The 18,760-nt window shown below is 46.7% G+C and overlaps 1 protein-coding gene across 1 annotated transcript in view; it reads left to right on the top strand.

The window, feature by feature from the left end:
• Nucleotides 1-6,422: 6,422 nt before the first annotated feature.
• EMB (embigin) overlaps nt 6,423-18,760 on the top strand; it is a 58,157-nt gene continuing 45,819 nt past the window's right edge. The window contains exon 1 of the mRNA XM_053301491.1: nt 6,423-6,842. Coding sequence (XP_053157466.1) covers nt 6,764-6,842 — 79 coding nt within the window. The 5' untranslated portion in view covers nt 6,423-6,763. The remainder of the gene's footprint in view (nt 6,843-18,760) is intronic.

The raw sequence follows: 18,760 nt of genomic DNA, 5'->3' as shown, positions 1-18,760 counted from the left end.
GAGAAGCAGCTCTGAGACTTGAGATGATGCAAAGGCTGGCTTTGCATTGACCTTGTTGCATTATTGACGGGATCACGGAACAATTCGCAGAGGAAACTTGATCAGGAGAGCTCACAGCATTAGATGGTGCAGGCTAGCCCTCCCCTCCCCTACAGCTTCCAGAACAGCTGCTTCGGCAAGTGCAGATGCTATAGCTGCAAAACTCAACAAGCCAACTGCCAATGAGGACTCTTTGTTTGCATATAACACAACACTCTGTCTCTGCCATTGCTGATGGGTATGTGGGTTCTCTCACCTTGTCAACGTAATTGAGAATAAACTGTTACGCACTTCCTGCTTCTGATTTTCCTGAGCAGTGAGAAAATCCAGGGGCAGTATTGCTGGTTTTAGTTTCCTGTGGCTGAGTGAGCAGTGGAGATTTAACTTGGCAAATATACTAGCAGAATGTAAGTGGAAGCAATATTTTTTGCCTGCTAACTGGGCAAAGAGGCACCTTTGGTGGTGGTTCTCTTTATTTAGCAGGGGGAGAGTAACTGGCCCTATCCACCTCCAACACAGTACCTCCAGTGACAGTTGCTGGTATCTATATGATGTTTCTTTTTAGTTTGTGAGCCCTTTGGGGACAGGGATCCATCTTATTCATTTATTATTTTTCTGTGTAAACTGCCCTGAGCCATTTTTGGAAGGGTGGTATAGAAATCATTCAAACAAACAAACAAACAAACAAACAAACAGGGGCCACTTGGGCAAACATAACAAACAAACAAAATCCCTTAACTATGATTGTCATTTCCCACCTTGCTGATCTCTGCTCAGTATTGTGCTTTTCTCAGTCCTGGGAGGGCCCTTGGAGGAAGGGGGACCTCCAGACGCAGGAGGGGAGGGGAGCCCCGAGGAGGGACTGGCAGGAAGGGGAGGGCACGGGGAAGGTCCATGCGCTGGATCTCCACCCTATGTTCGTGCAGCGCGTCCTCTGGATAACCCGCATCCTCAGAGTTTCTGTTTGCGCCGCACGTCTTCCGCACCCGACGTTCTCTCCCCATTCCAACGACTCCATGTGCTGGGAGGTCAGTGTTCACCTTCAGCACTGGGAAGGGGTGACAGCTCAGTGGTGGAGCATCTGCTTTGCATAATGAAGGGAGGTCCGAGGTTCAATCCCTGGCTTTTCCAGGTAAAGCTGGGAAAGACTGTAACCTTGGGAGCTGCTGCCAGTCAGTAGGCCTTTGGTTGGGGATTATGGGAGTTGAAGTCCGACAACATCTGGGGACCCAAGGTCGAGAATCCCTGGTGTAGAGAATACTGTGCTAGATGGCTTGACTCTGTAGGAGGCAGTTTCCTGTGTTTCCAGCAGTCTGTGTGTGCCTTCTGAGAGGGCTCTGATTCCCTTAAGGGAACATCACCAACACGGGGCAAAGTGCAGCCGCACCTGCACAGCGGAAAAAGTTGGCTCTACGTGGTGCCAGGGGGACTGTGCAGAGTTTTTCACTTTGGCTGAAGCTTTGCACAGGCCAAATAAGCAACTAGTCAGCGAGTCACACTTAGGGTTGCCAGGGGCTGCCACTGGCCCCCGAGCCTTACAAGGAAGAACACTGAGAGGCTGTTCTCACAAGCAGCCCAAACCGGGCTCGGGTGCCTGTGTGAACCACTGGGATCCACATAGATCCTGTTGGTGCCACGGCAGACCCACCGAGGGTGAGTGCGCCCTTAACTCGGACTAATTGCTCGTGTGCGAGCGCCGGCTGCTCCCAGCCAGCGCTGGCACAGAAGCGGACACCCGACCATTGCTGGGGGCATCCCCACAATGCTCTGTGCACTCGTGTGGTGCATTGTGGGATTTCCAGGGGCCAGGATGACATGTCCTGACCCCTGCACCTATGCACTGCCTGGGGCAGCAGTGGACTGACTGGGTGCGCAATCCATGCACCCAGCAATGTCTTGGTAATTGTCTGCAGGGAAGGGAAGGTTATGAAGCCTCCCTCCCCGCCTGCCCTCCCAAACAGTTGTCTGAGTGGGCCCTGACCCTGAGTATATTATAGAGCATCATGGGGTAGCATCCAATGCTGCAGCTGCACTCTTAATTTCCAGCTAACTTTTTCAGTTGGAAACTCTCTCCCGCTTTGACTTCAAACAATGCCAAATGCTGTTTCACACAGCCTGGCTCTCCTCTCAGCTGGAAGGGTGTCACTTCCTCCAAGTTCTGGTGGGTGTCTCATCTGAAAACAAAGAGAGATCCCCAACAATAAGGAGAGCATCTCCAAACCATTAGCACCCTTTCATGAACCGTTAACCAAATATCCCACAATTTGCCTGTCAAAAGAATGGCAATCTGGCAGCTTTAACAAGGCTAAACCCAATTTATCTGAATTGTGCAGGGTTAGGAATTAGCAGGTACGGTTTATCTTCAGCCTTTGCTGATAAGGGCTGGGAAAACAGACATGCTTTTGACCCAAGTTAATTCCACCCCCCTTCTTTTAAAGGAACAGCAGAAGCAATCTGAAAGCAATTCCATTAAGGATATCCCACACAATAAATACATAGCTACACACCAGGGCTTGCCCCCAAGTGTACGTTTAACAGAGAGCTGCACCCAATGCTGGTGTTCTGAGTAGTGTACCCATATGATAATAAATATAGTTTCAAACCTCTATCACTTTCGCACTTTGCATTGCCAGAGCCACCCCCACCCCACTTTGGAATTTAGCCTCTATCTCAGGCGAGAAAACTGCTGCATGAACCCGAAACTTACGATTTGAGAGCCAGACTCCGGCATCTGGGATGGTCACGTAGGCAGGGCTGCCTGGGGAAGGCAGAAGCGGCAGCACCCAGGGCTCTTGCATTTTTTGTGATGTGAAATGGCTCAGCTGGCACGTAGGGGTCCTGCAACAATGAGGTACCAGAAGACCCCACCCTGATGCAATTAGAGCCACTCAATCAGTCACTGGTTGAATTAGCTGACCCAAGGGCCTTTGCATTCCTGCTGGGTAGTGCTGATGTCCCACTCAGCTCCCCTGAATCTCAAGGCACACCTTCCTTTTACTGTTCTAAGCCTCTGACTCAGAGGCTTAGAACTCAGGCGACTCCGTGCCATTTTGTTCTCTTTGATCTCAAAGCCATATCATTGGCCCAAGGACCTAGAACCCAGTATTGGTTCCAGATGTGGGGCTCTGCTGCCCAGTCCTGCCCTGGAACTCTCCAAGCCAAGCACCTTCCGCTGCATAATGCATTGGAACCCATCCATAATGCTGGGGAAAGTTGAAGGAAAGAGAAGAAGAGGACGGCCAGCAGCAAGGTGGAGGGATTCGATTCCGACAGCAATGAATGCACCACTGAGAGACCTTAAAAACCAAGTTGGATATCAAATTGAATAACAGATCATCCTGGAGAGAATCTATCTATGTGGTCGCTAAGAGTCGACACTTGATGGCACTTAATCAATCAATCACCTAGATTGGTTCCAGATGTAGGGCTGCTGGTGGTGCCACTCTGCCCAGTCATGCCACTGCACTCAGCCCTGCCCTTTGGATTTGGCTTGAGGCACATGCTCTGAACAAAACCATAAAAAACACAGGAAGTTATACTGAGTCAGACCATTGAGCCACCTAGCTCAGTATTGTCTACACTGACTGGCAGTGGCTCTCCAAGGATTCAGGCAGAGGTTTCTCCCAGCCCTACCTGGAGATACCAGGGATTGAACCTGGGATCTTATCCATGCAAAGTAGATCCTCTACCACTGAGTTATGGCCCCCATCCCCAGACATAGGAAGCTGCCTTATACTGCCATTGGTCCACCCAACTCAGTATTGTCTATATCAGGGTTTCTTAACCTTGGGCCCCCAGATGTTGATGGACTACAACTCCCATCATCCCCAGCCACAAAGGACATGGCTGGGGATGATGGGAGTTGTAGTTCATCAACATCTGGGGGCTCAAGGTTAAGAAACCCTGGTCTATATTAGGGATTCTCAAAGTTGGGTCCCCTGATGTTATTGGACTTTAACTCCCATAATCCCCAACCAAAGGCCGCTGGGAATGATGGGAGATGAAGTCCAATAACATCTGGAGACCCAACGTTGAGAATCTCTAGTCCATACTGACTGGTGGCAGCAGCTCTCCAAGGTTTCAGTCAAGAGTTGCTCGCAGCCCCACCTGGAGATGCCAGGAATAGAACCCGAGACCTTCAGCATGCAAAGCAGATCCCCTACCACTGAGCTACAGCTCCATCCGCAGCTTTCATCCGGGGGCTAACCAGCTTCCCAGTTGCTTTGCATTTTGGACTTTTGGATCGAGGTTGCAATCCAACAGGCTCGAGGCCAGCTTGCTTGCATAGTGATGGCCTTCCTGCAGTGTAGAACCAAGAGTACCCCAGTGTTATTGGGCACCTAAGGAAAGATGCCATGTGCTGCCTTGCCTCACCCTGCCCCCAAGCATGTTCTGCCCCCCTTTGGATTTTAGGGGGCTGGGGAAGCTATTGGTATTCCCTTCTTCTTGCCTGGTATCCCATTTGAAATCTTGCAAGGATTGGATCATTAGCTCCCAGCTCTCCATTGGACATTGCAGGATTTGAAAAGAGGACAGAGGATTCTTATAGCCTGTTAATCTTCCCCAGTGCACCCTTCAAAGCATACAGAGGTTGGGCCTGACCCTTGCAAGCTTTGAAAGGAGTGCAGGTGTCTGAACATGGGACACAGCTGACAACCAAGCAAATGCAGTCTTGGGAGTGGCAGTGAGGGCAGGCCATTAAAGAGGTTTATCAAATATTCACGATGTGGAGAAAACCAATAGAGAATCAGTTTGGATGTGATTAGGGAAAGGCATCCTGGCGCATCAGGAGAGGGAAGGACATGCAAATTCATGGCATGCACACATCAAATGTGGTCCAAACTGGCCCAGAAAGAACATTTTCTTCCTCCCTCATGCACTAACTTAGGAAGCTGCCATGTACTGAGTCAAGCCATTGGTCCATCCAGCTCAGTACTGTCTACACAGACTGGCAGCAGCTTCTCCAAGGTGGCAGGCAGGAGTCTCGGCCCTATTTTGGAGAAACCAGGAAGGAAACTTGGAACCTTCTGCATGCAGGTGCTTTCCCAGAGTGGCCCTGCTCCCTGAGGGGAATATCTTACAGTGGTCACACATGTGGTCTCCCATTTTCATATGCAACCAGGGCAGACCCTGCTTAGCAAAGGGGACAAGTCATGCTTGCTACACAAGTGGTAGCTGGCAATTTGTTCTGATCAAATAAACTACTTCTTCACACAGTATGCAATATATTTCGAGAATTCCCTGCCACAAGATGTGATGGCCATTGGTGTCAAGAGCTTTAAAAGGGGATCATTAGACGCAGGTAGGGAGAAGTCTAGGAATGGGTAGGAGAGCTGGTCTTGTGGTAGCAAGCATGACTTGTCCCCTTAGCTAAGCAGGGTCTGCCCTGGTTGCAAATGAATGGGAGACTAGAAGTATGAGCATGGCAAGATATTCCCCTCAGGGGATGGAGCTGCTCTGGGAAGAGCAGAAGGTTTCAAGTTCCCTCCCTGCGATTGGACAAGATTTTTTTAATTGAACCAACAACCTACCAAAGCATATAGTATGTTGCCAAAGCACAATTATATACAAAGTGGTTGTTTGTACATCATATATCTACAAAGATTTACACACAAGGATTTGGAAACCCACAAGGTTATGAGGTATATGCAGGCAGTACTGTAACTCGGGGATGGGGGATTACAAGGCACATCAGGTAATGGTGGGGAGGGTTATGTCCAATGTAAATTTCCATAATTTGTCCCATTGCTGTTTAGAAGAAATACACTTTTTGCACATAACCATACACACTTTTCCAGAAGAGATTTACTGTCTCATCTGCGTGAACCTCTTGATCGCGTCTTCCCTCCCTATTCCTATGCAGGAGCATTGCATAGATGACATACAGGTTTACTAACCTGATTACGAGGAGGGGAACGTTCCAATTAATTCCCTACTATGAGGGCTGAGAGAGATTCCTGCCTGCAACCTTGGAGAAGCCCCTGCCAGTCTGTGAGGACAATACTGAACAAGACAGACCAATGGTCTGACTCTGTATATAGCAGCTCCTTATGTTCCTCTATGCCATTAGCCACAGCGGCTAAATGGAACCTCCAGGTTCAGAGCCACGCTACCTCTCTGAGCACCGGTTGCTGCAGGCAGCAAACAAATGTGGGGGAATTTTGTTGACTTCATGAGATGCTTTGGGGCTTCCTGGAAATACCTGGCAAGCCACCTCGGGAAGCCGGATGTTTGGGTTCAGGAACATTTCATCGCCAGCGGGATTCTTCCTCGGTTCTTATGCATCACAGCTGGAGGTTAGCCTCAGTGGCGCCAGCCTCCCAGCAGCGACTGCAAACGGAAGCTGAAAGATGCTGCTGGCGTCCCATAGAAGGTGCCTCCGTAGAGGATGAGCTTAGATGTGGGTGGTTCGGAAGCGGCGGCCTTACGTTTGTCGCGGCGTTGCCCTGTCTCTTTTGTGAACGTGATCGATTTTGCTTCGGGGAGAGATGCTGGCTCTTAAACAAGTGCATGATGGGTAAAGACTGCTCTTCTTGCAGACACAGCAGCAAAGCTGCTGCTGCTGCTTTCTGACGTCAGTTACTGCTCACAGGCATTACTGCTCACACACACAGGAGCTTAGAAAAAAGCCTGTTGCTTGAGCCGCCCGCGGCCACTTGGGGTGCTGTTGAGTAAGCTGATAGACCTCATTGCAGGGGCTACTGCACCTTGTCCCGGCAGCAACATGAGCGGCTCCGCGGCGTGCCCGATGCTGTTCCTTCTCTTCCTGGCTCCTTTGGGTTCCTCGGATGCTACCTCCTTCGGTAAGGCTTTTAATTATTTTCCTATTCTTCTCCCATCCTGTCCGGGGACGGCTGGTGGGTTACACAAACGAGAGCGATCGCCGAGTCTTCGCCCAAGGTGATCAGTAACCTTGGGAAGGTTCATTTGACGGCAAAAAAGTATGTTAAAAAAAATCCAACCTAAGAGGGCTGAGCATGTTTGGGGGGACGGGATGGTCTGCCTGCTTGTCTGGATTGCAATTGATCCATCTAACCTTCTGCTTTTTGCGTCATTCTGAACCGCCTCTCCCGGCAGCTATTGCAAAGATTAATTTTCCTCTTATTATTTCGAGAATTCTGATCTACATAAGGCCCTCCCTGGGCCCTTCTTGTAGACCCGTGTATAAGATATTTGCAAACTTTTTCCTAAGGAGCATCCTTTGTCGTTATCCTTGTTTTGAAAAGGCTGTAAAAGTCACCTCCTAGTCATTAGGCTTCTAAACGCACTTCTTGGAGAGTAAGAACCACTGAGAATGGGGTGGCTTATTTCTCTGGGTAAACATGAGTAGGGTTGCAGTGGTCATAGTTGACCAAGATGGGGAAAGAAATAAGCTCAGGTGGAGCAGTGATAGCCTGGAGACAGAAAATAGTTTTTGTTTGTTGTTGTTTTTAAAAAAATTGTAGGCAGTTGTGTTGGTCCCTGATAAAGAATCTAAAATCCACAAACTCATGATATCTTTACTGGAACCAACCATGATAAAGACAAAGTTGTTATCAGGAAGCTTTGAGTTTATCAGATCTCCTAACCAGGCTCAGAAAGAAAGAAAGAAAGAAAGAAAGAAAGAAAGAAAGAAAAGGGGGAGGGGGCTGAAAATGGCAGCAGTTTACAAGACTCTTAAGGTGGCATTCAGGAGGAGTTAGGCAGTCTTAAGCTGATTAGGCTCACTCAGACACTGATTTCAGGGTGCATCTACGACTGTGGGGACAAAGAAACACCAGTGGTGGCTCCTCCATTTTTAGAATGTCTTGCAGTTACTTGGTCTTGTCTCCAGCACTAACTGGAGCACATGGGCCCCTCTTAAGGCAGAGAGCAGAAGTAAAAGATATAAGGCAGTCCTTTGTTTTCAAAGCTTATGATAACTTTTAGGTGGTATTTTAGAGGCAGAGTGAGTAGAGGCCGAACTAGGTGGTATTACAAGAATAATGAAGATGCCATGATGAGTCCTAGTAAGTGGTCTGAGAGTCCACCATTACACTGCACTAACTGCAAATCAAAACTTTGCTCCATCCCATCAAAGTGTGGAGCTAAATGGCTATAAAGCACAAGCGATACAGTCTGAGGCCATTCACACAATCAGAAACTGTTCTACCTGGGATTGGGAGCTGTGTGTGCTCCCTATTTTTGGTTGTGTGGAAGTAAGGTAGGAGGAAAAGCTACCTAGGTTTTCCTCCTCCCTTTTTCCACACAATCCTGTCCACCCAGGTTTCCCTCCTACCTTGCTTCCACATAACCAAAAATTGGGAGCACACACAGCTCCCAAATCTGGGTAGAGCAGGTTTTTTATTGTGTGAATGACCTCTCTGTGATAGTTCCATGTAAAGCTTTAATGCAGTGGTTCCCAAACTGGGAGCATCCAGATGTTGCTGAACTACAGCTCCCATCATTCCCAGCCAAATGGCTGGGGACAGTCGGAGCTGTAGTTCAGAAACATCTGGACGCTCCCAGTTTGGGAACCACTGGTTTAATGCATGCAACATGGGTTCTCACACCTGGATCCCCAGATTATGTTAGACTACAACTCCCATCATACCCAGCCTCAGTGGCCGTTGTGGTTGGGGATGATGAGAGTGTAGACCAACAACATTCAGGGACCCAAGTTTGAGATCTCCCTGGTCTACAAGGTAAGAATAGTAGTGGTTTCTCTATACACTTACGCCACAATAAATCTGTTAGTCTCTAAAGTGCCACTAGACTCTGTTGTGCTTTTCTGCAACAGATGAATGTGGCTATGCCTCTGGATGTTGCGTCATTACATGTTTCGCTGAAACCTTGTTTCATATACTCGCCTGCTTGCACAATGTCTAACGATCACTTCTTGGCTTGCATCATGGGAAACTTCATGAGAGATTGAAAGTGCTTCCTGTTTGAAAGTGAATTAAGAAGGCACATTAAGAGTTATAAAATAAATGAATTGGTGTCTTTTATGGGCCACTCTCTGCTAGGTGTTACTAGGTTTACAAAGGTGGTATTGAGAATTTCCAATCCCCTGTTCAGTTTTACATAGGATGGTCATTCTTCCAGACATCCCCCTTGTAAAAATGTGACCCCGTGGCACACAACTGGATTTAAAATTATTCGGGTAGATCCAAATTCAACACATAGAGGCTATTCTCACAATCGCCCCAAAGCAGGCTAAGGGAGCCTAGCCCACTTTTGGGCAATCATGTGTTGCAATGGGAGCCACACAGCTCCCGGCAGCAAACCTCCTAAAGTACCCTCTCCTTAGATGAGGTTAACGGAGTGAGCGCTCCATTAACCTCATCTTTTTGATCATGTGTCACTGTGGTGGGTGGCAACACATGAGAAGACCCCTAACCGGGAGGCTGCAAGCTGCCTCTCGGGCTCGGGGGTCTCTCCAGGATGCCCCGCACGCTCGTGCGCAGGGCATCCTGGAACTTCCAGGGGCCACACATCCCCCCCCATCCCCGCAGCCCCCATGACGGAGCCGGCAGTTGTGCGGATGGCCGATCCTAGCATCCTACAATCTCAGGAGTTAGAAGGTCATTAAATGTGTATAACATTTCTGCTTATAAATCAGCATGGGTATTTTTTTTTCTATCAGGGCATTTGGAGGAGGCAGGTGGGGGGTCATGGGAGGCAATGGCCCCAGGTTGCACACATGGATGACCCTCATCCAAAGTATGGTTCAATATCTGAAATGATCGGATTGATCCTTTTCATCCAAATCAAATCGGTTAAAATATAACCCTAGGACCAAGAGTTATTTCAGTACTTTGGGTTATTGCCTGGTCCCAAGATGCTGTGGCCTTATATATAATGGCAGCACTGTTAACACAACTCTGTGCAGTGTTGGCTCTTGTGCAATGGCACTTTTGCACCACTGTGCAAATGCTATGTGTAAGTTGCACAGTATGTCAGCTAGAGAGAAGAAAGTGGGTTGGGATAGCAAATGGATGTTCTGCCACTCCCTCTGATAAAAAGCTCCTCCTTTCTCTTCAGCACTGCATAAAATTCCTGAGCATCTCAAAGGTGAGTTGCCCAGAAATCTTAATTTGGCAGAATGGAAGGTAACTCTTAACCCAAAACATAACTCAGCCAAAAGCATGTGTTTAATTCTCCTGTTGCAATTGGTGGTACTAAAAATCTAACTTTGACTGGATCACATCCACAAACAGCACAACTGGAGATCAACTTAAAATTTATCCTAAACAGTCAAACTCAGGAATACTTTGTGGTGGGGAGCCCTTTATTTGCTTCAAGGAAAGACTGATGTGTCTGGGGCCTTTTTTGGTTTAGAAAGCCACCAAAAGTGGTTTATAAAACTATAAAATTCATAAACTTAAGACAGAAGTTTATAAAAAGGGGTACGGTGTGAAGTAAGTGGATAGGGAGACATTTTTCTCTTTCCATAAAATTTGGAATCATCCAGATTTAGGATGGACAAGAAAGTTCTTCTCACAATAAGTGTGTAATGCATTCATCTACAGGTTAATATAATCAATTTGTGAAACTCTGCCACAAGATACTGTGATGGCCACTAGCCTAGGTGACTAAGAGATTTGACAAATTAATGGGGGAAAGGGTCTATCAGTAGCTTTTGAGATCAGTCACAAAAACTGTGTTCTAAACAGGTTTGGGAGCTGTGTGTGCTTCCAATTTTTGGTGGTGTGGAATCAAGGTTAGAAGAAAACCTGGGCAGAAGTGACTGTGTGGTAGAAGGAAAAGCTGGGCAGCTTCTCTTGGATCTTGCTTCCACACAATCACTTCTACCCAGGTTTTCCTTCCACCTTGCTTCTGCACAACCAAAAATTGGAAGCACACACAGCTCCCACAATTTTTGATTGTGTAAATGACCTCGCTATGATTGTATGGAACCTCCATCTTCAGAAGGCATAGGAACATACATAGCAAACTGCCTTATACAGAGTCAGACCACTGGTCCATTTTAGCTCAATATTGTCTGCACCCGTGGTTCCCAACCTTGGGACCTCCCGATGTTGCTGAACTACAGCTTCCATCAGCCCCAGCTACAATTTATTGTGGCTGGAGATGATGGGAGTTGGAGTTCAGAAACAACTGGAGGCCCCCAGGTTGGGAACCCCTGGTCTACCCTAACTGGCAGCAGCACTCCAAGGTTTCAGGCAGAGTCTTTCCCAGACCTACCTAGAGATGCTAGGGATTGAACCTGGGGCCTTCTATATGCCAAGCAGATGCTCTTCCACTGAGCCACAGTCCCATCTTCTGATTATGAATTACAGGCATGTAGGGAGACCAGCGGTGCTCTGCTGCCACAGCCCCTAGCTCCACCCCCTGCATCAGTGGCTGATGTCAGACGCAGGGAGTGGTTAGCCATGCCCCTGCATCTGACTTCAGATGTGGGGGGCATGGTTTAGCTCCCAAATGGGGCTGGCAGAGCCCCGATGGGGAGCTAAACCATGCCTCTGATGTCAGACATGGGGGCATGTCTGGGGTGTGAGGCGCAGTCTCTGAGGGGAAGCAGTTCGAGTTCTTTGAACCCATTTGCTCAGTGGTGGTTCCGTCCCTGATGGATTACTGGTTATGGATGGAGGGAGGCTACTATAGCAGAAGGCTAGTGCCTACTAGCAGAAGGCTAGTGGGCATTGCAGAGTTCGGCCATTGTCTAAAGCAGGATGCTGTACAACATGGATCCTTTGTTTTGATCCAGCATGGCTCTCTGATGTTCCTTAAGTAAGTAGGACTGTAACAAAAACAATTTTTATCCTGGTTGTTTTGGGGTTTTTTGGACCACTGTATTTATATTCGGAGAGCACAGGATATCTTTGAAATGAGAACTGTGGAGGATATAAGATCCAGGTTTTCCGGGCTTTGTTCTGCCTTTAATAACACACTGATTTTGGCAGCTTTAAGAAAGCCCACAATAATCTCAGGAAGATAATGCACTTTGTTATGCAACACTGTTTGTGCTGAAATCTGTAAAGCAATAAAGTATTTGGGTGTGTGAGGCATTATGTCCCATTATTCCAGTATGAGTGTTGCACTCATCTTAAACAAGGACTTGACAAACCCCAGGTGCTAGGGAGCCATGCAGCCCTATCTCTGTTTTAAGTATGTTGTTTGTGAAGGGGATAAAGAGAGCCTGTTTACCCTCCCCTTCCAAAGTATCCGTCACTAAGTCTGGTACTTTTATTAAGTGTCCATTGCCTGGCTCCTACATCTTTGAACTGGCTACTTGGTCCAAAGAAAATGTGTCAAGGTCTGTCCTAATCATTATTTCCATGTAATGTGTTTAGGAAAGATCTTGAGATCTGTGAGGGACCTCCTTCTATATGAGGCCTGCTCAATTTAGCCCCGCCCCCAGCTGTTTCTGAACTTCAGCTCCCATAATCCTCAGTCACAGTGGCCAAATGGCAGGGATTATGGGAATTTTAGGCCAACATCTGCAGGAGGGCCGAAGTTGAACAGACATGTTCTATAGTGCATTTAGCCTTGGGGTGTCAGCCAATATGAATCCAAGTGAAATGCCATACAGTATAGTAGTTCTATCCATTGTAAGGCCTGGGGGGCAGTGGCAGCCCTCTTGAACTCTTGAGTAATTATTTATAGGGCCTGTGCAAAGATTTAGCCAGAACTCAGTACTTTGCATAGTTCCCCAGACCCCGTGAGGGAAGTGACCATTCTCCCTGTGAAGTGCTGCACTTTGCCCTGTGCTGGGGGCCTCCTTTGAGGGAAATGAAGCCCTCTTGAGCCCCTGCAACATCTTGGGAACTGTGTGCAGAGTTCTGGGAAGCATAGCCCTTCCCCATAGCCCTTCTCAACACTTTCTCCATAGAGTTCTTAAGAGAGGACTTGCTTCCTGACATTGGAGGTTTTCTGCCAAAGTGGCCCCTGCTTGAAAAATAGTGAAGGTCATTGCCACATACCTGCACTGTTGAGCCCAGTGATGTAGTCACAGATTCAGAGGTGCAGGTGCTCTCCATGACAGTCCCAATGGCCATGCCTCATGGCCATAATCCTCACTTAGATAGATACAATAATTTGAGGGGTTCTGTTACAAGAAGTCAAGGCTTATGTACCAGGCCTATTCAACTCAGTTTTTGGACTACAACTCCCACAATCCCCAGCAAAAGTGGCCAATTCCCAAGGATTGTGGGAGTTGTAGGCCAACATCTGCAGGAGGGCCAAAGTTGAGCAGCCCTGAATTGTAGACTCTAGGGCAGGGATTCTCAACGTGTGGGTCCCAGATGTAATTGGACTTCAACTCCCATAATCCCCAGCCCAGTGGCCTTTGGTTGGGAATTATGGGAGTTGAAGTCCAATTACATCTGGGGACCCACACGTTGAGAAACCCTGCTCTAGGGAATGTCCTAAAACAAATGACAAGGAATGCTCACTGAAATGCTGTTTTGTCCTTTGGAAATCCCATGCATTCCCATGGCCATTTGGAAGGAACCAGTGCATTTCAGTGGGCATTACCAGTCATTCATTTTAGGACATCATGTCACTAGTCCACCATAGGACTTGCATGCTGATGGTTCGAGGATCAAACCCTGGCAGCAGCTCCAGGAAGGGCTGGGAAAGACTCCTGCCTGAAACCATGGAAAGCTGCTGCCAGTCATTGCAGACAATATTAAACTAGATGGTCCAAGGGTCTGACTTGGTATAAGGCAGCTTCCTATGTTCCTAAGACGGGAAGAATATATATTTTTTAATTTAAAAAAAGTTGAAATAGCAACAACAGCACATTATCTCCATGTAGAAAATCAAAGGCTTTGCATCCCTGCTGAGATCCTGGAGGGAAAGAAGTACCAGGACTGTGTCCCATTCAGTCCCTGCAGCTCTACACCACTGCTTGGTCCTCTTCCTTAAGTGCAACACCTTTCTACTATTTGAGCCATTCTTGGATGGAATGGCCTCCTTTGCCTTGCTCCAGGAATTTTTCTAAGCTGGGTTTCCTACACACATGTGGCATATCTCCAAGCACACACACCCTCCACTTACTCCAGAATTTTCTGTCAGAAGAAATATGGAAGATAACATGAGAATTAATTTTTAAAAAGGAGACAGGAGAGAGAGGTGGTAGGGAAGGAGTAAGATAAATGGAGGTGGCTTGCCAAGAATGAGAGGAAGCAAGGCGAGATTATGACTTGCTGAGGCCCTAAGGCATGCCAAGTTTAAAAGGCCCCATAACCCTACCCAAAAGAACCCCATTATTCTAACAAAATGAACAAGAAAATAAAAATAATAAAAGTGTTGTCTTTACTAGGCAAAGGTGCAATGAAAAGCAAATGATCTAATAAAAACATTTAGTTTGCAGTAAGTCTATTTATATTAGAATTAACTTTAGATGAAAAATTTAATATGTTTTTATCTATTGTGATTTTTATCTGTTATGAATTTTAAATGTTTTATATTATATATTTTAAAATCTGTATTCCGCTTAGAGATTTCTGTATTAGGCGGTATAGAAATTCAAAAAATAAATTAAATACATTATGTAAAACTTGAAATGTATTTATTTATTTGCATTCAGAGGCCTCTTGTAATGTGAAGCCCTAAGCTGTAGCTCACTTAGCTTGTGCCAGAATTGAGCACCAGGAGAAAGGAAGCCATAGATAGATAGTTTATGAAGGCTGAAAGGAAATAGTATTCAGCTTTATGGTTCCCGCTCTTTTTCCTCCTGTTTCTTTTAAGAAGCAACCTACTTCCCTATTCAATTCCCTAGGCCCAACTGTGCACAAATGTAGTTTCCACTGCCCTGCTGTTGTGTGAAGTATACAAAATGTGTCTAGTTGCATGTTAAATAAGCCTTGGCTTTTTCCTGGGCTCATATCAACTTTTCCACTCAAGACTCCGCCTGCCCACCCGCCCACCATCTTATGTTACTCCAACCTTCATCCTGTTTCTAGCGCTCTTTACTACAACCAAAAAGACATGGAGTTTCAGTAAGGGAGTTTATAATTAACTATTATTGTTTCTTAAACTAATTAAATGGGAGCCTGCTGTCCTTTGTTCTTGCATGCCATTGTTTTTACAGACTTGGTTCAAATTCCCAAGCAGCCTTTGACTCACTAGACTGTCATGGCAGAGACACTGTTTCAGTTCCTCATTTGTGGAATTGAGAATTTTCAAGGTCAACCAGATCATTTGAAAGGGCAAAAGTGGTGAATTTGGCATCCACATAGGAACATAGGAAACTGCCATATACCGAGTCAGACCATTGGTCTATCTAGCTCAATATTGTCTTCACAGACTGGCAGCGGCTTCTCCAAGGTTGCAGGCAGGAATCTCTCTCAGCCCTATCTGGGAGAAGCCAGGGAGGGAACTTGAAACCTTCTGCTCTTCCCAGAGCGGCTTCATTCCCTGAGGGGAATATCTTGCAGTGCTCACACACAGGGCCGGCTTTTTCTATGAATCAAGAGATGCGTAGCATCGGAGCGCCACCCACTGGAGTCTGGGAAGGTGCCAATGGAACTTGAAGAAAAGCAACAGGCTTTTCTGTCTCTTTCAGGACAGGGAATCCTCTGCAGGCAGCTAAATGGATTCCGAAGTGGATTGCAATGCAAAGACAGACAGACTCACAGAGGTGGGGGTGGGTGGGGTGGCTTCCCTTTGTTCTCCCAGCTGCCCCCTCTGGGCTCTGGCTCAGTCTGAGTCAACAAGTCATCAAGTCAAAACAAAGGGACTCTCTTTGTTTTGCAAAGGGACTCTCAAACTTGACCAGAGGCTCTCCTCCTCCCCTTGCTTGCTCTGGGCTAGGAGAAAGGAGACATGGGGAGCGAGCAAGACCACAAGCACAGTCTCATTTCAAAGAAGAAGCATCCTTTATCATTCCTATTTCAAAAACAGTAAGCAGAAATGGAGGGGGTGCTTATGGGGGATGTATGTTTTATGAAATGGGGAGATACCAGGCATGGAATCACTCTGTGTCTGTGATTCTGGGGATGGCAGAGTACTGAGTGCAAAACATGCAGTGCCTGTAAAATCCAGGGCAAAAATGCAAAAAATGCAGTATGTTTTAGTTGCTTAATGCAGTATAATGTTCAATTTAATTTTCAGTATGATTATTTTGAGTTAATTGAGTAGAATTTACAGGCATAGGTAGGGACTATTTGAGCCAGCGTGGTGTAGTGGTTAGAGTGCTGGACTAGGACTGGGGAGACCCGAGTTCAAATCCCCATTCCATCATAAAACTAGCTGGGTGACTCTGGGCCAGTCACTTCTCTGTCAGCCTAACCTACTTCACAGGGTTGTTGTGAAAGAGAAACCTAAGTATGTAGTACAGCGCTCTGGGCTCCTTGGAGGAAGAGCGGGATATAAATGTCATAATAATCTGTAAGGGACAGAGGAGCCATGAGATTTCATAACCCAATGAGAAATGAACCTGTTCTTCTATATGCCATAAATAATATAGCTTGAGAGGCAGATACTTATCTCTTCTCAGCTATCCTGGAGACCTTACTTCTTGTAAAGTCAGAGCCAGAGGTGAGGGGCTGGAGATGAGATATAATGTTTTTGTGTGCCACACTGAGCATGGCACATTATTTGCGTGTAGGAACATAGGAAGATAGGAAGCTGCCATATATTGAGTCAGACCATTGGTCTATCTAGCTCAGAATTGTCTTCACAGACTGGCAGCAGCTTCTCGAAGGTTGCAGACAGGAATCTCTCTCAGCCCTATCTTTGGAGAAGCCAGGGAGGAAACTTGAAACCTTCTGCTTTTCCCAGAGCAGCTTCATGCCCTGAGGGGAATCTCTTCCAGTGCTCACACATCAAGTGTCCCATTCATATGCAACCAGAGCGGAGCTAGCTAAGGGGACAAGTCATGCTTGCCAGCACAAGACCAGCTCTCCTCCTATAATATCAGTTTGAATCTGTAACTGACGTTTCCACCAGTTCCCCCTAATTGTCCTTTCAAGTGGCAATCACCGAAGCTGATGACAAAGGTTGCTATCCCTTTAAATGCCACAGGCCTTGGACGGTTCTGAGCCAGGCCTGCCTTCTGACAGCTGGGATGGATTCTTCAGCCTTGAATTTTTCAAACAGGCTTGGCTGCTGTTCCCTGATGGCTTGCTTGAATTCTTGCAGTCCTCAATCTGGTCTCTCTTTATTTTATTTTATTTATTTATTAGATTTATATACCACCCTTCCAAAATGGCTCAGGGTGGTTCACAACATGATAAACAATTAAACAAATTAACTATTAAAACTGGGTAGCCATTCCCCAGGTCATCAGTATCTAGCCAGCAATGACTCTCTTCCCTGGTAAACTGACTTCCTGAAAGGGAACAGGCACCTTAGCTCTTTGCCTGCCCTTCCTCCTTCAGCTCTGACTCCATCTTCAGCCTTCTTCCTAAGACTTCCGTCCCATACAGTATCTTCCACCCAATCTGCCTGAAACCCACTAGGACCGGGGAGACCCGAGTTCAGATCCCCATTCAGCCATGAGACTTGCTGGGTGACTCTGGGCCAGTCACTTCTCTCTCAGCCTAACCTACTTCACAGGGTTGTTGTGAGGAGAAACCTAAGTATGTAGTACACCACTCTGGGCTCCTTGGACGAAGAGCGGGATATAAATGCAAAATAATAATAAAATTAAAATAATACATAATTATATTATATACAATATTATGTACATAATTACATAAAATCTTTGTGTATTAAATTTTGAATACACACTAATTGTATTCCAAATTTTTATTTTTCATGATAACGAAGGGCGCTCAACAGAGTGTTGCATCTGGGCACCAGATCCCCTAGAGCCGGCCCTGCTCATACATCAAGTCTCCCATTCATATGCAACCAGGGCAGACCCTGCATAGCTATGTGGACAAGTCATGCTTGCTACCACAAGACCAGCTCTCCTCTCCCCAATTATGTATGACAGTTGACCAAAATATACAGCATGTGGAACTGCTCTGGTCTCAGGAGGAGGAGGAGGAAAGTACTTTCAGAATGTGAGGACTTCCTAGAGCAGTTTTTCTAGACAGTGCCATCTTGCAAGATTCTCCACTAGAGCAAGCCTTAGGAACATGGGAAGCTGCCTTATACCAAGTGGCTCTACAAGATTCCAGCAGGAGCCTTTCTCAGCCCTGGAGATGCCAGGGAGTGAAGCTGGGACCTTCTATATGCAAGCAGTTGCTCTGCAACTAAGCTATGGTTCCATCCCCGAAGGGGAATATCTTACACAGCACTCACATATAGCCAGAAGCACTTCCTTGCTGGTGAAATTGTGTAGCCTAAAACTTGGTATATACCAAGGATGTCCTATAAAGCTCAGATTAAGATTAGAAGGCATTCCTGATATTCTCAGAAGTTTTCCTAATATTTGGGAATGAAAGCTATGCTCTATTGAGACTCTAGGAAGTCAGTCTACAGTGTGCATGCCCATTCGGATCTTGGAAGTACTTTCCCCCTCCCTCACCATAAGACGATAGAGCATGTGAGGTAATCATACTCGGCTGAGTGTGAGTTCTGTGAGGCTTACTTTTGTGTTTTGTTGGGGTCAGTGGCTGACATCCAGACTAACCAAGCACCAGTGCTATGGGAGAAGCACTGATGCTTCTGAAGAGTTCAACTAACTCAGGTCTACTCTTCATGCAGTGGGGGTGGGGAATTTAGACAACTTCCCCTGGAAGTGTTGTGTGTCACCCAAAAATACATCCCTGAGGGCAGCCCCCAGACAGGGACATATTTCCAAGTGGCACAGGTACTTCCAGGGGAAGTTGAGGTTGTCCGA

Source organism: Hemicordylus capensis, chromosome 2 (assembly GCF_027244095.1).
Source record: "Hemicordylus capensis ecotype Gifberg chromosome 2, rHemCap1.1.pri, whole genome shotgun sequence".
Taxonomy (NCBI): Eukaryota; Metazoa; Chordata; class Lepidosauria; order Squamata; family Cordylidae; genus Hemicordylus; species Hemicordylus capensis.
The sequence above is the reverse complement of the archived record's forward strand: the minus strand, read 5'-3'. Positions and strand labels throughout refer to the sequence as shown.